The sequence below is a fragment of the Amphibalanus amphitrite genome, unplaced genomic scaffold (assembly GCF_019059575.1).
Source record: "Amphibalanus amphitrite isolate SeventyFive unplaced genomic scaffold, NRLGWU_Aamphi_draft 000133F_arrow, whole genome shotgun sequence".
Taxonomy (NCBI): domain Eukaryota; kingdom Metazoa; phylum Arthropoda; class Thecostraca; order Balanomorpha; family Balanidae; genus Amphibalanus; species Amphibalanus amphitrite.
In genome coordinates, this window is record NW_024881628.1 from 705,697 (window position 1) to 722,831 (window position 17,135).

The window sequence follows — 17,135 nt, forward strand, 5'->3', positions numbered from 1 at the left end:
TCGAAGGGTACCCATTTTTCACAAATTAGATTTTAAGAAATTAATTCAAAATAAAATAAATTCAAAATCACCGAAAAATGTAAAATTTGCCGAATTTTACTAGCATAACTCCTTATGTACACGTTTTAGTTTGTTTGAAATTAATAGCTTCAAAAATGTTGAAGCTATAGATCGTTCAAGATTGAAATACACGTCCTATTCTGCTAAAAAAAAAAAAACAGAAGTTTAGCGGCTTGTATCTCTGTAGCCCGAGGGCATATGACAAAATCCTTTCACCCTCAGAGGTTTCATCCAATAGCCAATAAGTATACCAAGTTTGAACAAAATCGCAGAGGTGGCCGATTTTGGCTGTCCCGGTTGACATGGAATGCCCCTCACCCGTTTTTATGTGAGTTAGATGAGGTATATTGGTCCCAAGATGCTTGTAGCAGAGCAAAATCCCAGAAAATTGTGCATTTGCCCAGAAAACTAATGCATTTGCCAAAGTCATTTTAATATGCAGTCCGGCGGATTAAAGGAAACATCACCGTTCAGGCATTCGTTTTGAGGAGTTCGAATCTCGAAGTCCGAGTGGATTTACGCTCCATCAACAAATATGGAAATTACCTAGGGCCACTACCGGATTGCCTGGGACTCTAGAACAAAGATCTATGATCAACGTGACAGCGTCTATCATGTCATAGAACTATGAAGTATCTAAGTGTCTGGTGGATCCATTTTACACAGTCGGCTCAGCATTGCCAATTAAAGGTAGTGTGCCAGCTTTCTTGGACCATATGGAGTTAATGACCCGGATAAGGAGAACCGGATTTTTAGAACTTATCCATACCTTCAAAACTCATGGAAACGTCTTAAATTCTTCAAATTTTGAGTACCCCAGTGCGAAATTCGCCCCGACGGGTTGTCGGTCGTACCCAAACCACATTTCACACCACTATGAACAATAAATGCACACACTAAAATCGCTATTACCGATAGGCTCATCCAATCAAGTTTCGATAAACCCGTTCATCATCATCTCCTGCGGTTTCGAACACGCCTGTTAGGTGGCTTCTGATGCTCGTCGAGGTCGGAATTTTCAAATACGCGTGGTGCGTCGGGCCGCGCGCTCTGACTTCGGCCAAGAAAAATGCGTCAGCTGATCATTGTCCTTTCTGCCACTTGCGTGTGGTGAAATGGGGTCATAACTTAAGAGACGGCTGTTTCATATCAATTATTTCACATAAAATCATATTTCAAACCATAAATTAATGTTCGACAGCCAAATTAAAGAAACAATACCAATACAGGCTTACAGTTTAAGTTCGACATTGTGTTGTCTACGATTAGACAGCTGATAACTCATTCCCGTACGTCGTAACTCTATAATGACCTTTGCTTATTGTCACATGTGCGCCGCATTCGCGATTGTTGCCGACGCCTGTTTGCAGGTCAGCCCACTACAGTTGTTATACATATCGAAAAACCGATAAACTTTTAGGCAAAAAAGGCACTATTCCAGGCCCATTTTTGATTTTTTTTGCGATATTAGGTAAAAACAGAAGCTTCTTATCCTAGGAAAAATAAAATGGGAAATCATTGGATATTAGGTTTGCGATATTAGGTAAAAACAGAAGCTTCTTATCCTAGGAAAAATAAAATGGGAAATCATTGGAAGGTGGCACACTACCTTTAAACTGTTTTGCAGATCGCTCATTTCAGTGTTCAATCTGTTTTGCTGAATGACTGAAATGAAACACACAACACCGGAATAGTTGCGCTCAATGCCGATTATCGAAATGGCTGCTCAAACAGTTATGGCGAATGATTGAATTCAAACGCAAAAATGTGTAGTACGTAACCGCTACTGTATTACAGTATTCTAGTCCTTCAGTTTGGTCAGTTTGGTCCGCAAAGCTACGGAACTTGGCCTAACACGGGGCTGACCACCAGGATCACCATCTAACAAGGTCCCGCCTGAAGCCACACCTATGGATGGCCACCGAATAAAGTCCCGCCCGCGCCCACACCCATCTCTCGCAGCTCAGGTCTAGTATGCAGCCTGACAAACATGACGTAGGTATGCCCTCACACCCACACAGTGAGTGTCCCAGTGTATCAGCGCAGGAAGCCCCGGCCAGCCGGGAATCACCCCGCGGTACCTGAGCGCCTCGGTCGTCACACCCGTGACGCTGCCGTCACGGGCCGTGACGGCTCCGCCGTGGGGCCGCCGGTCGCTATATAGGCGGTGCGGCCAGCGGCGGCAGCACCAGTCTACCGGCTCCGGCTCGTGAGGACGTCGTCAGCAGTCCAGTGAGCGTGTCCAGCCAGTGTTGGAGCCCGGTAGTGCCCACAGTCCACCCCTGCCAAAGACGAGACGCCATGGCCCTGGAGAGCAGCCAGAACCTTCGCGGCGCAGAAGACCTAGCCTGTGAGTGGAACCACTATCTAGCTAATGAGCTTTAGCAGAGCTCATTACTCATTAGCTCTCATTAGCTTTAATGAGCATTCAAACTCTGAAGTTTCATATGTTCATCCTCTTAAAACGAACTTTCATGGCTTACCAGAAAAGGTTCATTCTAAGGCATAATCGTTGCATTTTTGTTTTGTTTTCAGCGCTGCGCCGTCAGTTTGACCTGCTGGACACTGACGAGGATGGCCACATCTCCCCGGTCCACCTGACCAACGTCCTGCGCAGCATCGACCTCCACATCACCGACACCGAGATGGACGAGGTCATGGCCAAGACGGATGTGGATGGTAAGTACTAAAGGCACATATACTCGGCAACAGGATGCAAAAGGAAAGTCGTGTCCAACACCACCCTGGTGATCGTTTTCATAAACATCAAATAAACACGAACATAATAACTGGAAAGAAAATTGTAGAAATTTGAGATTGCATTGGAACGAAAGGACAAATTTCAGCCGAGTTTATATAACCACTCAGTTCATTAACATATCAAGAACGATTTAAGCCATGGAAAGTCAGATACTACCTCATTGCTTCAGCCTTCAATTGTTACCTACTTGCGAAACATTCCGTTCGTGAAAGGCAGAAGCAGAGCACGTGTCCTGAAGCATTATCGGACCCCGTGGCATTGACACCACGATCCGTGCCACGTGTCAATGTACAGTCTGTCTTGAAAGTACCGCAGCATGGCAGGGTGGCGCTGGTGGGCCGGCGCAGCGGAGGGCGGTCAGGTTTGAGGGCCACTGGATCGCCTGACCCTGGGGGGGGGGGGGGGAGGGAGGGAGGAGAGGGATGGGCGCGAGTGAGCGGGCTCTCGGTGCTGCCAGTGCGGCAGACAAGGCGCTGTTTTATGAATACCTTATGGCTTATACAGAGACACCAGCTAAGCGTAGTAATTCCCTTCCTGACATGAAAGTTTTGATAAATGGAAAGTGATGCTTCCCATTCGAGCCTCGCCAGACATTTACGTGTTACACATGTAATCCGGCCAGAGGACAGCGGGTGTGGCCTCCGTCGTTTGGCTCAGATTAAGATAGGGCTTCCAAAAAAAAAATTGTGCGCGTCGTTACGAAACACAGTGACTGGTAACAACTTCTAACATTTCCAGTATGGGCCGCTTTATAGCGTCTACTGATGTAAATGGTCCGTAGGAACCCGCCTTACAGCCGTTCGGCTCCTGATCGGACATGTGAAATGATCAGGTCGGTCCTGATCATTTCACCTGCTGGGACCTGATGTTTCCTGTCACAAAATGCCTGGAAACGCGTAGATAATATGCGCTGACATGCATTGAATCGGCATTTTGGCCCGACATGGTATCGTGAAAGAGATTACAGGTCAAAGGGTTAAGACTTAAGGGTCATATTTTTAGGGAAGATATAACATTGATCAATTCGAGGATATTGAAAGTTTTGTCGTTGTCGGTCGGTCGGTCGCTTTTTACGCGAGTTATTCGTGAAAAAGCCGTGAGGGACGCATAGGTTTGACCTGATCCTGTAGGCTGTAAGTGTGAAGGTTAAGATCTCAAGTCAACCGGTGACCTCTCGAGCATTATTCAGTGCCGGCGAGCATTATAACATTTCCTGAGGCTAGGAGACTATGTATAACGTAACCTAAGTGACCCGACCTTGAAAGATCTTGGGTCTGATTCATTCCGCCATTACAAATGTTAAGAAAAGATGTAATATCACTTATCAGGTATGGATGGAGGGATGTTGCAGCCCCCCCCCCCACCCCCCAACGCAGCAGTGTGCAGAGAGCCTGCTTTGTTAAGTAATAAATCTAGCCAGCTACTTTAAAGCCGAAAATATAAAGAAACAGGCTTCTGAGTCGCGACGGCGCTGTCCGGACTGCAACTCTAAATCTGACTTCGGCCTGCTGATCGGCTGCGACTCCGACTCTGACTCCGGACCAGTGCACTGCCATAAGCTAAACGTATCACTTGCCGGTACGGGGATTGACGCAACTCTCCCGGACTGCTTTGATAGCTAGACTCTGCAACATTTGTTGGAGTCTCCTAAAATTTTCAGCATCTTATGGAGGGAGAGGGAGAGAGAGAGAGAGAGAAGGAGAGAGAGAGAGAGAAAGAGAGAGAGAGAGATAGAAAGAGAGAGACAGAGAGAGAGAGAGAGAGAGAGAAAAAGAGAGAGAGAGAGAGAGGAAAAGAGAGGAAGGGGGAGAGAGAGAGGGGAAGAGAGGAGTTTTGATAGATCGTTAAACGAATAAAATTCACACTATACAGCCTCGTATGATCTCAACTCTCATCTTGAACTGAACAGCGAACAGTGAGCACTCAGGAACTGAAAGATTAATATGCCGCTATCTGTTAATACCCATAATCTCAGTGACCTTGCGCATAAATCCGCATAATTCGTGTTTGGTATACGATTATCGTGATCGTATCCTCTACCTGGAAGTAGGCGCTACGAACAATTGCTTGGCCATTCGATCGTAAAATGAAAATATTTGCCTCATGGATAGGAGACAAAGTTGTATAATGTGTTAGTTATTTTGTTATGTATTTTTATTTTATGTAGCAGCCATTGGCCGTCTATAGTTTGAATGGTTCGAAACGTTTTTTTTTATTGGCATGATAATGATTATGACGGAAATTGGAAAACGCCTTAGCGTAGGATTTGCTTTGGCTTCCTTAGGTTATGAGCAAAAGGTTACCATTCCATCTTACTTCCATTGGCTTCCGCTTAAATACTATTGTGTTTCAATCTCAACAAGGGTGTTGAGAATGGGATTTCTTTTTTATCTCGCATAAATAAATACGAAACAAATTATTTTATTCTAAGTTACTGGATCAATCGATCAGATTTAAACCAATAGTTAATCTGAGATTTTCGACAAAGTATACTGCGTTGGCCTTGTTCTGTGTTGTTATTCACATCATTACTTCAGTTTTTATTAATTTATTCTGTTCTGTTCCATGATCGTAAATTATTGTTCAATATGTATCATGTTCTGATAACAATGTAAGCAGTCGCGCTCAGCTTTAAGATTGGCTACGTCTGTCTTTTCGTCGAGAATAAAACGGTTCCAAGGGTGATCCGGCCACCATGCCGGGAATCGGCCGGGCCGGTCAAGTTCTCCACTCGTGCTCGCAGACGGCCCGTGCCCCCGGGCGACAGGCGCAGCAGCGGGGTGGAAAGAGTAAGGGAGAGCGGCACCCCACGCGACCTGCCCGGTCACTCTCTCCTGGCTCACTGCCGTCACGTGCTCTGGGGCTCTCAAACCACCGAGCTCCCGATCTTTAGTTCGCCGGGCCGCCGCAGCCCATGCTGCGGTACTTTCAAGACAGACTGTACACCAAGCATTCCAGGCTTGTTTCGTATGGGCTGGATTTCCTGAAGTTTTTGAAAGTCTGACCCGGACCCATCCACTGATAGCACGGCCGCCAATCAAACAGTCATCCATAAAAACTGCACGCGCCAGCGCACTCAGATGATCAAATTTATAAGGTAATTGTTACAGCTTCACTCGAACGAGCTCGAAGTGCTCATGGCATAGCCCGCACAGCAGCCACAAATGAAATCAGGACGCTCCAGTGCCACACGTTCAAGGCGTCCTGACCAGCGTGGTACACGAGTTCGATGCCCAGCGAGTCAGGAACCTCACCGTCGTCCGAGCTGCACAGGCTCGGGTAGCGACTGTCGCCGCCACACGTCGTACCGTTCGGGCACTTGGAGCACGGCGGTCCGATCTGGTACATGTCGCCGAACTGCCAGTTGCCGGTGGGCCCGTAGTTGCAGACTAAGTAGACTCTCCATCCATTAGCATACTCCGAGAAAAAGCTGGTGTAGCCGCAGCCCAGTTTGTAAGTTTCCGCCCAGAACATTTGGGTGAAATGTCCGGCATCCTCGGGTATATCAATGTGATGAATGTTGTCGTTGCTGAAAAGGGGCGCCTCATTATACCATGCATAAGCCAAAGCTGTCATATTGGGTGGGCTCTTGTCTTCCTTTTGGTATGTGATTTGTGCGAGGTTCTGTCCAAGATACATCATCTTCAAGTCTCGGCATTTGTCATGCCCGCTAACGCATGTCAGGGCCAACCGTTGGGCTATTCGTGCTATCTCATCGTTCCACGTCATAACGCCCATGTTCGCTGCTGTCGGCAACGGCCCACCTTGGCAGCGCGTCTCTTTCCCTGATGCGACATGTTCACGCAGGCGATTGTGCACGTCGAGCAGTTCTTCTTTTTGGCTGTCTGTTATTGGCGTGCTGTAGATTTGAAGGCACGCCGGGCCGGGTGTTTCGTCTGGGTGCTCACACATGGTGTGCACCCAGTCCCCCTCGCAAAGAGTCTTGTTGCAGTAGTCTGTTGTTTCGATGGTAATTGATCCAGAAAGTCCAATCAAAATGGATAAAAGCGACAAAAGCAAGACAGCGGTTAGATTCATGGTCGCTGGATGCAACTTCTTAAAACAAATTTGAGAGCACACCAATTAAGATGCCGACTGCTGCAGTATATCGCTTTTCTTACTACAGGGAATACATTATGTAATTCATCAAGAGCACCTTGGTGCAGAAAACGCCAAGTCCGTATAAAAGTAAAAGCCTGCGTTAGAGCTTTCTAGTGAGCCATATACGTGCGACATTTACGGTAGACCGTTGGTTTTTCACCAAACTACGTTTGCACCAAGGTTTGCACCAAGGCATATATGGCCTTCACCAAGACCGTTTGCACCAAGTTTGCACCTTGGTTTGCACATGTGAAGCTATAATTTTGCAGTAGCCTCGTGGATGACCTGTTAAGTGACTTCTTTACTTCCATCGCACATTCAATCAAGTCAACAAACTGGCAGCTTGGACGGAATCGCGCACAGCTCTCTTGCTAGAAATATGGTATTCTTTGCAATTCATTCGGTTATTTGCAAAATGCATTAAAATATAACAAGTATATTTGCTTAAGTGAGTAGGTAGTTGGGGCTAATCAATAATCATTGTATTAACCCGTGCACCGACAAGGGGGAGGCGGTTAACCGCCTCCCCCCGTTTTTTCGTGAATATCGGGAAAACCGCGGCAGTAGATGACGGAGGTAGATGACGGAGACCTTTGAAAGTCGTAGGATGTAATGAGGTCATTGATAGCTACACCGCCATTGTACAATTTGCATATCTCGGAATTTCGATATCGATGACCTAAGGTGTTGTCAATTTCTTGACCTCACTAATGGGGTAAAATCAACCCCCTGTTTTTCTTTTTCACTAAAACGCGTCGGAATGGCCCAATATACCATGAATGACTTCATATACGGTCAACCTTGACTACCTTGACGCCTTTTTTGCTCCTCGGCAACTGTAAGGTCATATGACGTCATCAGGAGTCGCCAAAGTTTTTTTTTGCTAATAGCTCCTTACAGGAACGAGAAACAACCGCGCGGATGATCTCATGGTGTTCAGCTCGTCAAGGCGCATCGATTGGTATACATGATGACCTTGACGTCACGTGACCTGAGGTCAATCTTTGACCTTTACCTTTCGAGGTCAACACATATATGATTCTATGCGGATTGACGAAAGGATCATGATAATGCCATTAGTTAATTTAGTTCCTAGCTTGGCTACTTCGAAAGTTATTCGAGAAAAACTCATTTCTAGCGCCGCCATTTTGACTTTTTACCTCTGTGACGTCATCTTTGATCTGACCTGAAAATGACCTTAGTAAAAAAATTTAGACATTGTCCGTGCGTATCCCATTCCATTTACCGCTTTTCGCTATCTTGCTTCGTTCTCGAGATCTCAGGGGTGGGGAAGGGGGCGGTCAAACGCCCCTCCCCGTCGGCTCTAAGTTGGCGCGGACCCCCGTCGGTGCGCGGGTTTTTAAAAAGATTGACAATTAGGTAACTCTTGTTTTACTTAGCGAGTTAGGACAAATACGAATTCTTATTGTTATAAGTCCATCTGCTTATTGTTCTTTTTTCTCACGTCGCTTGTTCGTTAGGAATCAAACTCCAATTCATCCCCACGGAACCACGCATCGGACATGCACTTCAGTTCATAGTGATGAGACATGTGCATGGATCCGAACGATGGATCTATGATACCATCGGATTCGGCGTGAAAAATTTATCTTGGATCTATGATCTCATACGATCTGACGAGAAACCAAGAACATGGATCCTGAGTGGATCCCACCACGCACAACATTCGAAACCATGTTTTAAAGGGCTTCTATGTCAATACGTGCCGCAAAACTATGGATTATGACGTGCAATCACATAAAATCACTCAAACAGAACGTTTGTGAGTTACAACAAGTTTTCTTTAGGATTTCTGTGTTGACAAAAACAACTGAGGATCTATGATCTCACTGGATCTCAAGCAAAAAATCTGATTTGGATCTGTGATCCCTATGGATCTCTCGCTGAATTACAGAGCTGGACCTATAGTCTCGTCGGATCCAAGATCAAAATCCGTTGGATCAGATCTCAGATCCATTTTCTGGGATCCATGCGCATTGCGCATGTCTGATGATACAGATCAAGATCAGTATACTTTTGTTCGTTTTATTTTCCAAAGTAATTCGACGACTTGTGGCTGACGTGACGAAACTCATGTGTCATAGTAACATTTGATGTTCACATTTTTGTCGTTGACTCTAATATATTGGCAATAACACTTTCAGTCACTTATCAACACCAATAATGAAACGGTAGTGAAAGGATAATGTAACATGTAGATTGTAGAGTATCACTCATACACATCTATGAAACAGTAAACATGTCGTCCTGGCACGTACGTTCTCATTCACTAGTCCTTTACTCAGCCAAAGAGAGCATGGTCGCATATGCAACAGTCGTTCTAGAGAAACTGCAAGCGGATGCAGGCGCAGCTCCTCAGCCAATTCAACTCATTAACTTGAGATCGAAGTACCTTCTCATGGTATAGCCCGCACAGCAGCCACAAATGAAATCAGGACGCTCCAGTGCCACACGTTCAAGGCGTCCTGACCAGCGTGGTACACGAGTCCTACGGTGGCCAGCGAGTCAGGAACCTCACCGTCGTCCGAGCTGCACAGGCTCGGGTAGCGACTGTCGCCGCCACACGTCGTACCGTTCGGGCACTTGGAGCACGGCGGTCCGATCAGGTACATGTCGCCGAACTGCCAGTTGCCGGTGGGCCCGTAGTTGCAGACTAAGTAGACAATCCATCCATTAGCATACTCCGAGAAAAAGCTGGTGTAGCCACAGCCCAGTTTGTAAGTTTCCGCCCAGAACATTTGGGTGAAATGTCCGGCATCCTCGGGTATATCAATGTGATGAATGTTGTCGTTGCTGAAAAGGGGCGCCTCATCATACCATCCATAAACCAAAGCTGTCATATTGGGCGGGCTCTTCTGTTCCTTTTGGTATGTGATTTGTGCGAGGTTCTGTCCAAGATACATCATCTTCAAGTCTCGGCATTTATCATGCCCGCGAACGCATGTCAGAGCCAACCGTTGGGCTATTCGTGCAATCTCATCGTTCCACGTCATAACGCCCATGTCCGCTGCTGTCGGCAACGGCCCACCTTGGCAACGCGTTTCTTTCCCTGATGCGACATGTTCACGCAGGCGATTGTGCACGTCGAGCAGTTCTTCTTTTTGGCTGTCTGTTATTGGCGTGCTGTAGATTTGAAGGCAGGCCGGGCCGGGTGTTTCGTCTGGGTGCTCACACATGGTGTGCACCCAGTCCCCCCGGCAAAGAGTCTTGTTGCAGTAGTCTGTTGTTTCGATGATAATTGAACCAGACGGGTCAATGAAAATAGATAAAAATGCTAACAGCACGGTGCCAGTATGATCCATGGTCACCTTGAGCCTTGCCGCAATATTTTCAAAATATTTGGGAGTCCCTCAATGAAGGTGTAGTGTACCGTGTAACCATTTACCTAGCCTAGCACTGCTGTGTGTTACCTATTTTTCAAAGCCAAGCGAACACAACGATTACCGTCTGAGGGTTTGATCGCTCAAACGATTATAAGGGAATGCAGTGGACAGTGCATGTAATCTTGAACGTAAATTGCAAAGTCACCTATATCGTGGTCTAATTTAGCAAACGATATCTCATTCAATATACCCTGATCTTATAGGTAAGTCATCAAGGTACCTACCAAGATTATGAACTTGTTACGGACCTACGAACCTCGCCTAGTCCAAGCCTAGTCTTGGCCTAGTCATTCATGTCAATTACCCTACATAGAGGTAGAAATTTGAGGCAGTCTCGTGAGTGAGGTGTGAAGTAACTTTCAATGCACATAACCACCGAGCAAATAAGCTGACGTAGATACCTATGGAAAAGCACGTGGTTATTTACTTCAGCAATATTCCACATTGCATGAGACTCAGTAGTTAAGGAAAAATACACGCTCCCATTTCGGTGTTGATGAGTCATCTGCCCCGCAATCCACTGCTGCCAGTCTGGCAAGTTAATGTTCACTTGGTCACAGTTCGCGACGACTACTCTGCCTTTTCCACACGTCGCGCGCTATGAAAGAGCCGAGGTAGTGGTAATATATTTCATAGTGGCACTAATTCATAGTGGCAAGTCCCGAGACGGTCAATCAGGTGCATCAAGGGGGGTCGAATACGGGGTACAGGGGATGGGGCCACCCAACAAACATCGTCAAACGTCTGCACGGTTGCGATTTTTTATCTCAAAAGCATTACAGCAGTTCGCGTCAGGTCAAGTCGGGCCGGGGCGATTATTTCAGTTTTATTTAGGAAAGACTCGGTTCGCGCTCGCTCGTAATAAGATCTCATTTTAAGTCATGCTCTTCCCCTTTGCAACGAACTCTCGGAGGGGAAAATTATCAGCAATGGTTTTGCCACAGGGGACGGCCTGATTACCTTCGATGACTTCCGGAACGCACTGGCCCGGACCCGGATGGAAGAGGAGCGGCTGTCTGCCTTCGAACGCGACCAGGCTCTTCGGAAAACATTCCAGGTAAGAACACCCAAATCGAGCCATAGCAGCATGCGGTGTTCCTTACCCGTAACATGCAGCATTTCACGTCGTTTTTGACTTAACCCTCGCACCGACGGGGGGGCGGATATCCGCCCCCCTACGCGCCGCGAAATTTGGTATGACTATAACCTCATCAATTTTACACATGGTGTGCAAGTTTCAACCTCCTACCTTTTAAGGTCAGGTCACCAGGTCACTTTGAATGACCCAACCTCAAGTCACTTTTTGCAACTTTGTCACCGTGCCAGAGCTAAAGTAGATGTCGGAGGCCTTTGAAAGTCGCAGGATATTATTAGGTCATTAGTAGCTACAATTTGTATATCTCGGAATTTTGATATCGGTGACCTAAGGTCAGGTCAATTTCGCGACCCCATTATAAGTCAATGGGGGAAAAATCAACTCCCTGTTTTTACCATTAAAACGGGTCGGAATGGCCCCATATACCATACATGACTTCATATACGATCAACCTTCACTACCTTGAGGTCTATTTTGCTGTTGGGCGGCTGTGAGGTCATGTGACGTCATCAAAGGTCACCAAAGGTTTTTGGCCAATAACTCCGTACAGGAACAAGATACAGACGCGTGGATGGTCTCATTGTGTTCAGCTCGTCAAGACGCATCGAATGATATACATGATGACCTCGAGGTCACGTGACCTGAGGTCAACCTTTGACCTTGACCTTTCGAGGTCAACATATATATCATTCGATGCGGATTGACGAGAGGATCACGATGATGCCCTTAGTTTGTTCCTATCTTGACTAATTCGAAAGTTATTCGAGAAAAACTCTCTCCATATCTAGCGCCGCCATTTTGACTTTTTCGACCCCTGTGACGTCATCTTTGACCTGACCTGAAAATGACCTTAGTAAAAATTGTAGATCTTGGCCATGCGTATCCGATGCCGTTTACCGCTTGTCGCTATCTTGCTTCGTTCTCGAGATCTCAGGGGGGGGGGGGCGGTCATCCGCCCCCCCCCCCCGTCGGTGCGAAGTTGGCGCAGACCCCCGTCGGTGCGCGGGTTAAGTTTTGTTTTCACCACGCTTCATGGGATATTAACATGCTGCGAAACCACTTACCAACTACCTAAATACCAGCAATCAGCATCGCGTGTCTACTACCCTCTTGTGTCTTGTCTTCAATTCAATTTCATCATAAGCCACAACTCTTCCAAATTTCCAAACGTAAGAGCATTTGCACCACTGTTTGTTGGCAGTCTGATATAAAACGATATTCATGACAAGTACCTATCTTTTTATTCTACAGATTTTCGACCGCAAGAACATGGGCATGATCGGCCCCAACGAGATCTGGGCAGTCCTGAAAAATATGGGCAAGGACTTCAGCCTAGATGAGAGTAAGTAACCAACACTCATTGGATCTCCTTCCTTGAAACATAAGCGGCAGCTTTATCAAGCCGCAAAATTTTTATGATGACTGAGTTTTGACCGAGGTTTTAATAAATAAAATACTAAAACTGGCTCTTCAACCACAAACATTTCCAACAATTTCAAACAATGCGAATTTCTTTTTCACCCTCTACCCACCCTCTAGGTCAATTTCGTGGCCCTTTGAACGAGATATCCATTACCTACGAGTACATACGTTGAATTCGCTACATCGGTATAACGCATTTTTTTATTCCTCCATATAATTCAACTTCCAATGCATAGAAAATTTTCAAACAGAACTAACTTCCCGGTGCATACCAGCCGACCGCATGTGTGCAATGTGCATATCGCGTTACCCGGCTAAAACTCGGGCCTGCAGCCTCGGGACGATCAGTTCGTATGCTGCTCACATCGCGCCGCCTGCTCTGGCGGCGGGCTGGCCCTGACCATGTGCATGTGGAATGTGGCGTGGATCCGGTACTCACCGCTGCACGCTGAGCTGTCCACCTGACGGGCGGTCGTCCCTGTCCACAGTCGAGGAAATGGTGGACGAGGTGGACGAGGACGGCAAGAACAGGATCACATACTCAGGTAACCGCCTACCGGACAGACGGCGCACGCTGGTTAACACACACCGGTCAGAGGACAGCATGGGGCAGGGGGGATACGGGGGGGGGGGGTAGGTTACTCGTGCCTAGATGACATAAGGGAGTAGAACACATGTGTAGCGAAACCCGACCGTAATAAAGGTGGATATTTTCGGAGCTTGTAAAAAAAACAGCGATTATGTGAGCAAATATCGAACTATTGGTGTTTTCTTACTATCAGTATACTGACTCAAAATACGTCTATAACCTTCTTACACAATGCATACAAATGCAACGCATGAGTCCAATGACTCAAGCACCGATTTTAACAACCCATGAATGTTTCAGAGTTTGTCCAGCTGGTGATGGGTGAAAACTAAGACGTCCCGCCGATCCAGCACCGGAATGGCGAGGTGGTCCGCGGCCATACCACGGCAGGACCGGAGCGCCGGGCGTACCAGCGGCCATACGGGCCATCACTGCTAATGTCAGATTATGTCTATTTCCCATATGTTTATCATCTGCATCATTTAAGACAGCTCCAGCGGGTGACGTCATCAGTCCGCCCCTATTGGTGGACGTGCTATGTTAATTCTATGTTTGTGAGCAGACTCGAGATTGTCCAATGTACATCATATCATGAGTGTGTTGAGAATAGACAGAGCCAGTATCCTAACGAGCCATTATGGTTTCAACCCCGTATCATAGAAATCGGCGAAACGACTTACATAAAATATTTATGATACCAATTACCCCGCTTGCTTTGTCGATTTCTAAACCAAAAAACGGAGAGTATGCTTTCGTTACATGTTAAATCATTGCGATCACTATCGGAATGTGTTCGAAAACGTTCTTAGTTTCGCTGCCATATCAAGCTAAATATTGGTAATAAATATTTAATGACAACAATGAACAACCATGTGTGTGTATGTGACAAGGACATGAGCGCTCCACACTGACAACACCGTACCAACAGCCAACGTTACACAGTGTACATTATCTAGCTCACGCACAATCACGCGCCTATATGCAGAGCACGAATGGTTAACACACACCGGTCAGATCAGCTAATGGGCCCCATTAGCTAAACCCCATTTCACCTTATATTACCGCCAACTGATCGCGCTGACACCGGCTAACTCGTGAGGAGCACGCCTTTAAAAATGACACCGGACACTGCAATGAAGGCTAACAGCACCGCCGACATCGATTTAAATGCACAGAGACAGAGAACATAGAACCTTCAGGTCACCGCTGTATTGGGTGGTCGGGTCGCAACTATACACATGACGTTATGACATCATGATGTGATTACGTCATGACGTGATGTCATTTGGGAACCGGAGCGACTGATGTATTAGTGATGTCATGTGATCTCACAGTTCCTACAGAAACACCACAGACACAAGCAATCGTTAACGCTACATAAACTTATGAGGAACCAGGGAATACTTTTTTGTAAGTGTAAACTACAACGCTAAAATCGACAAGCAAATGAAGACACAAGTTGGCATCATATTGCTGGATCGAGTATTCGGTCACAGGTCACCAGCTGGCATATTTTACAAGTTATTAAACAGAGTACAATAGAGCGTTAAACTCACCTGTGTTCCATCAACGGTCAATGACTGCACCTCAACTTAGAAACCTTGCAATATTCTTACACATCTTTAGTACCTCCGACTTGAGTGTCGCACGCTAGGGATGCATGCGAAACGATCTGACCTCCGTATGTCCCTCCAGCCTCCAGACACATGCAACTTTAAAGTGGAGTATAGTTATCGACAGAAGCAGCTCAAATGCCGTGCCGTTCGTTTCAAACCACGTATCTTCAGCGTTTTGGGCCATTCAGAACTTCTTTCAGATCCAGCTCCTTCACATCAGGCATCTCAGTCAGAGCAACATTGCAACCAGCACATTCTACCGGACTGAGTACTCTAGATGCGTCATCCACTCCACTATCCCAGCTTCTTCTTCCATACTCGGACGCCCATCAACCACTTCCACTAGATGTCCATCAGCCACTGTGGCAGCACCTTCTCCAGATGCTCGAGGCCGACCTCCGGCGCGCCCGTCAGCCGAGCCTGGTCGGAGGCGCGCAGTGCTGCCTCCCGCACGTACAGCTGCAGCGCCATCGTGGTCAACCGCAGGCCCTCAGCGCCCAGCCTCGTCCGCGGGGAACTGAAGTGGAGGCGCATCAGCTCCTCCACCGTGCGCTCCTTCAGCAGCAGGGGAGCTGCGGGCGCCTCAGGGGCGTCCGTGGGGGGCGCCGCGGCGGCGGCATCACCGGCGCCCTCAGATGTGGTTGGCTTCCCGTCCATAGTGGTCAACTGAAAGGAAAGGGAAGAGAGTAAGGCTAGCTGCAAAGTCTGAAAGGATATGAATTGAAAATATTGCTGTCAGCACATCAAGAGTGACACTTGGAGTGAGAGTGATCTTACTTTATCTATGCTGATTAGAAGATACTAATCACTAGTCACATATTCTTTAAAGAAATTCTGAAAACCAAAAGATGCATAGTTAAGCTAATATACGTCTGCATAATAGCTAGGTGAGTGCAATAAAATGTAGTCTTCAGAGGACCTTCAGTACTTCAGAAGAACATATGAGTGTTTTTGGCAGCATGAATGAGAGAAAACTTTGCACTTCAATTATCACCACCCACCACCACCCATTATAGGTTGGTAGGTTTTGTAGGTAAGGGTTGATCAGGTTACTTATGTTTTGTTATATATTTTCTGAGAAAAATAGTTGTACTGCTCTTGAAACATGGCTAGTTATTTTTTAAAGTTTTAATGAATATTTCCTGGTGGAACATTTCGAAACCATTGGGTTAAGCACCATATCCGGTGGACCAAGGTGCTAACCGGAACTCTCACTCTGTTCCAAGCGGCCATGCAGCGGCAATGCCACATGCATTGCCCGGGAATCCAACCCAAATGGGGAGGCACCCTTTGATTTTGACATTTTAACATTAGCCCTATGGGTGTTGTATGGAAAGAATGGGACCAAAAGTCGGCAGTGCCCCCCTTAATTGAAGGTGTTCCGCTGTCACTGCGGATGGCTACATCTAGAGGCAAGGAACTTACACCTAGACCAGAATGCTCCCCAGCAAATGATGTCCTTAAGCATTCTAGAAGGTCACATTGCAATTGCATGCTTTCACCAAGATTGAGATTGAGATTGCAATTGACATATATAAATACTTTGTAAAACCACTTACGCTAATACTGATATCAATTTGCTCAATGTCCAGTGATATGAAGCATGAAGTATAAGTATGAACACTGTTCAAGTTCAGATTATCTACCTAGGTACCGGGCCGGCTACCTATCCCTCACAAGTCACAAACTAAATCACCAATGCAAAGTTTCGTAGAGATAGTTCTCTATATTCTGATATACCGTGGGAGATCAAGATAGAAGGGGGGGGGGGCTCTGTAGAGCCCGGTTATCAATCCACTATAATCAACGCCAGCACGCCAATCTCAATCACCAGTCATCACTTATCAGAAAAGTTTGTGTTTCCCGCGCAATCAAGATTGAGATTGAGATCAATTTGAATTGAAACGTTTCCCAGAGTTTACGCGATGCTTATAATAAATATACCTTAGATACGTCAACTTGCATTTTCTATACAAAATATATACCTGAATAAATGCGACGCCTTACACCTCGTGTCACCAAAACTTGCACGAGAATTTAGATGAATTTGGTATTGATCATTTGAATGATACTCGTGAACAAGAAT

General features: G+C 46.4%; 3 protein-coding genes across 7 annotated transcripts in view; 1 reads left to right on the forward strand and 2 right to left on the reverse strand.

The window, feature by feature from the left end:
* The window catches only part of LOC122382103 (centromere protein X-like), a 72,416-nt gene extending 55,302 nt beyond the window's left edge, over window positions 1-17,114 (reverse strand). The window contains exons 1-3 of one of the 5 annotated variants that reach the window (XM_043367034.1): window positions 17,035-17,114; window positions 14,990-15,715; window positions 13,284-13,397 (exon numbers count right to left, since the gene is read on the reverse strand). Coding sequence is in view for 1 of the 5 variants with exons in the window: in XM_043367038.1 (XP_043222973.1) it covers window positions 15,392-15,715; window positions 16,475-16,543 (393 nt within the window). In the remaining 4 variants the exon portion in view is untranslated. The other 4 variants (XM_043367037.1, XM_043367035.1, XM_043367036.1 and 1 more) reach the window with 4 other exon arrangements.
* LOC122382102 (calmodulin-A-like) lies at window positions 2,225-14,740 on the forward strand. Its single transcript, XM_043367032.1, has 6 exons — window positions 2,225-2,410; window positions 2,596-2,739; window positions 11,271-11,383; window positions 12,674-12,764; window positions 13,333-13,389; window positions 13,734-14,740. The coding sequence occupies exons 1-6, from the start codon at window positions 2,362-2,364 to the stop codon at window positions 13,763-13,765; spliced, it is 486 nt and encodes a 161-aa protein (XP_043222967.1). The 5' UTR covers window positions 2,225-2,361; the 3' UTR covers window positions 13,766-14,740.
* Window positions 8,949-10,606, reverse strand: LOC122382100 (venom allergen 3-like). Its single transcript, XM_043367029.1, has one exon. It carries the CDS (start codon window positions 10,243-10,245, stop codon window positions 9,340-9,342), a length of 906 nt encoding a protein of 301 aa, XP_043222964.1. The 5' UTR covers window positions 10,246-10,606; the 3' UTR covers window positions 8,949-9,339.
* Window positions 17,115-17,135: the final 21 nt, after the last annotated feature.

Bases quoted from the DNA above. Each gene is read 5' to 3' on its own strand.
- LOC122382100 (XM_043367029.1), bottom strand. From the start codon at position 10,245: ATGGATCATACTGGCACCGTGCTGTTAGCATTTTTATCTATTTTCATT.
- LOC122382102 (XM_043367032.1), top strand. From the start codon at position 2,362: ATGGCCCTGGAGAGCAGCCAGAACCTTCGCGGCGCAGAAGACCTAGCC. The intron at 2,411-2,595 runs GTGAGTGGAACC...TTTTGTTTTCAG, and splicing joins CGGCGCAGAAGACCTAGCCT to CGCTGCGCCGTCAGTTTGAC. The intron at 13,390-13,733 runs GTAACCGCCTAC...TGAATGTTTCAG, and splicing joins GAACAGGATCACATACTCAG to AGTTTGTCCAGCTGGTGATG.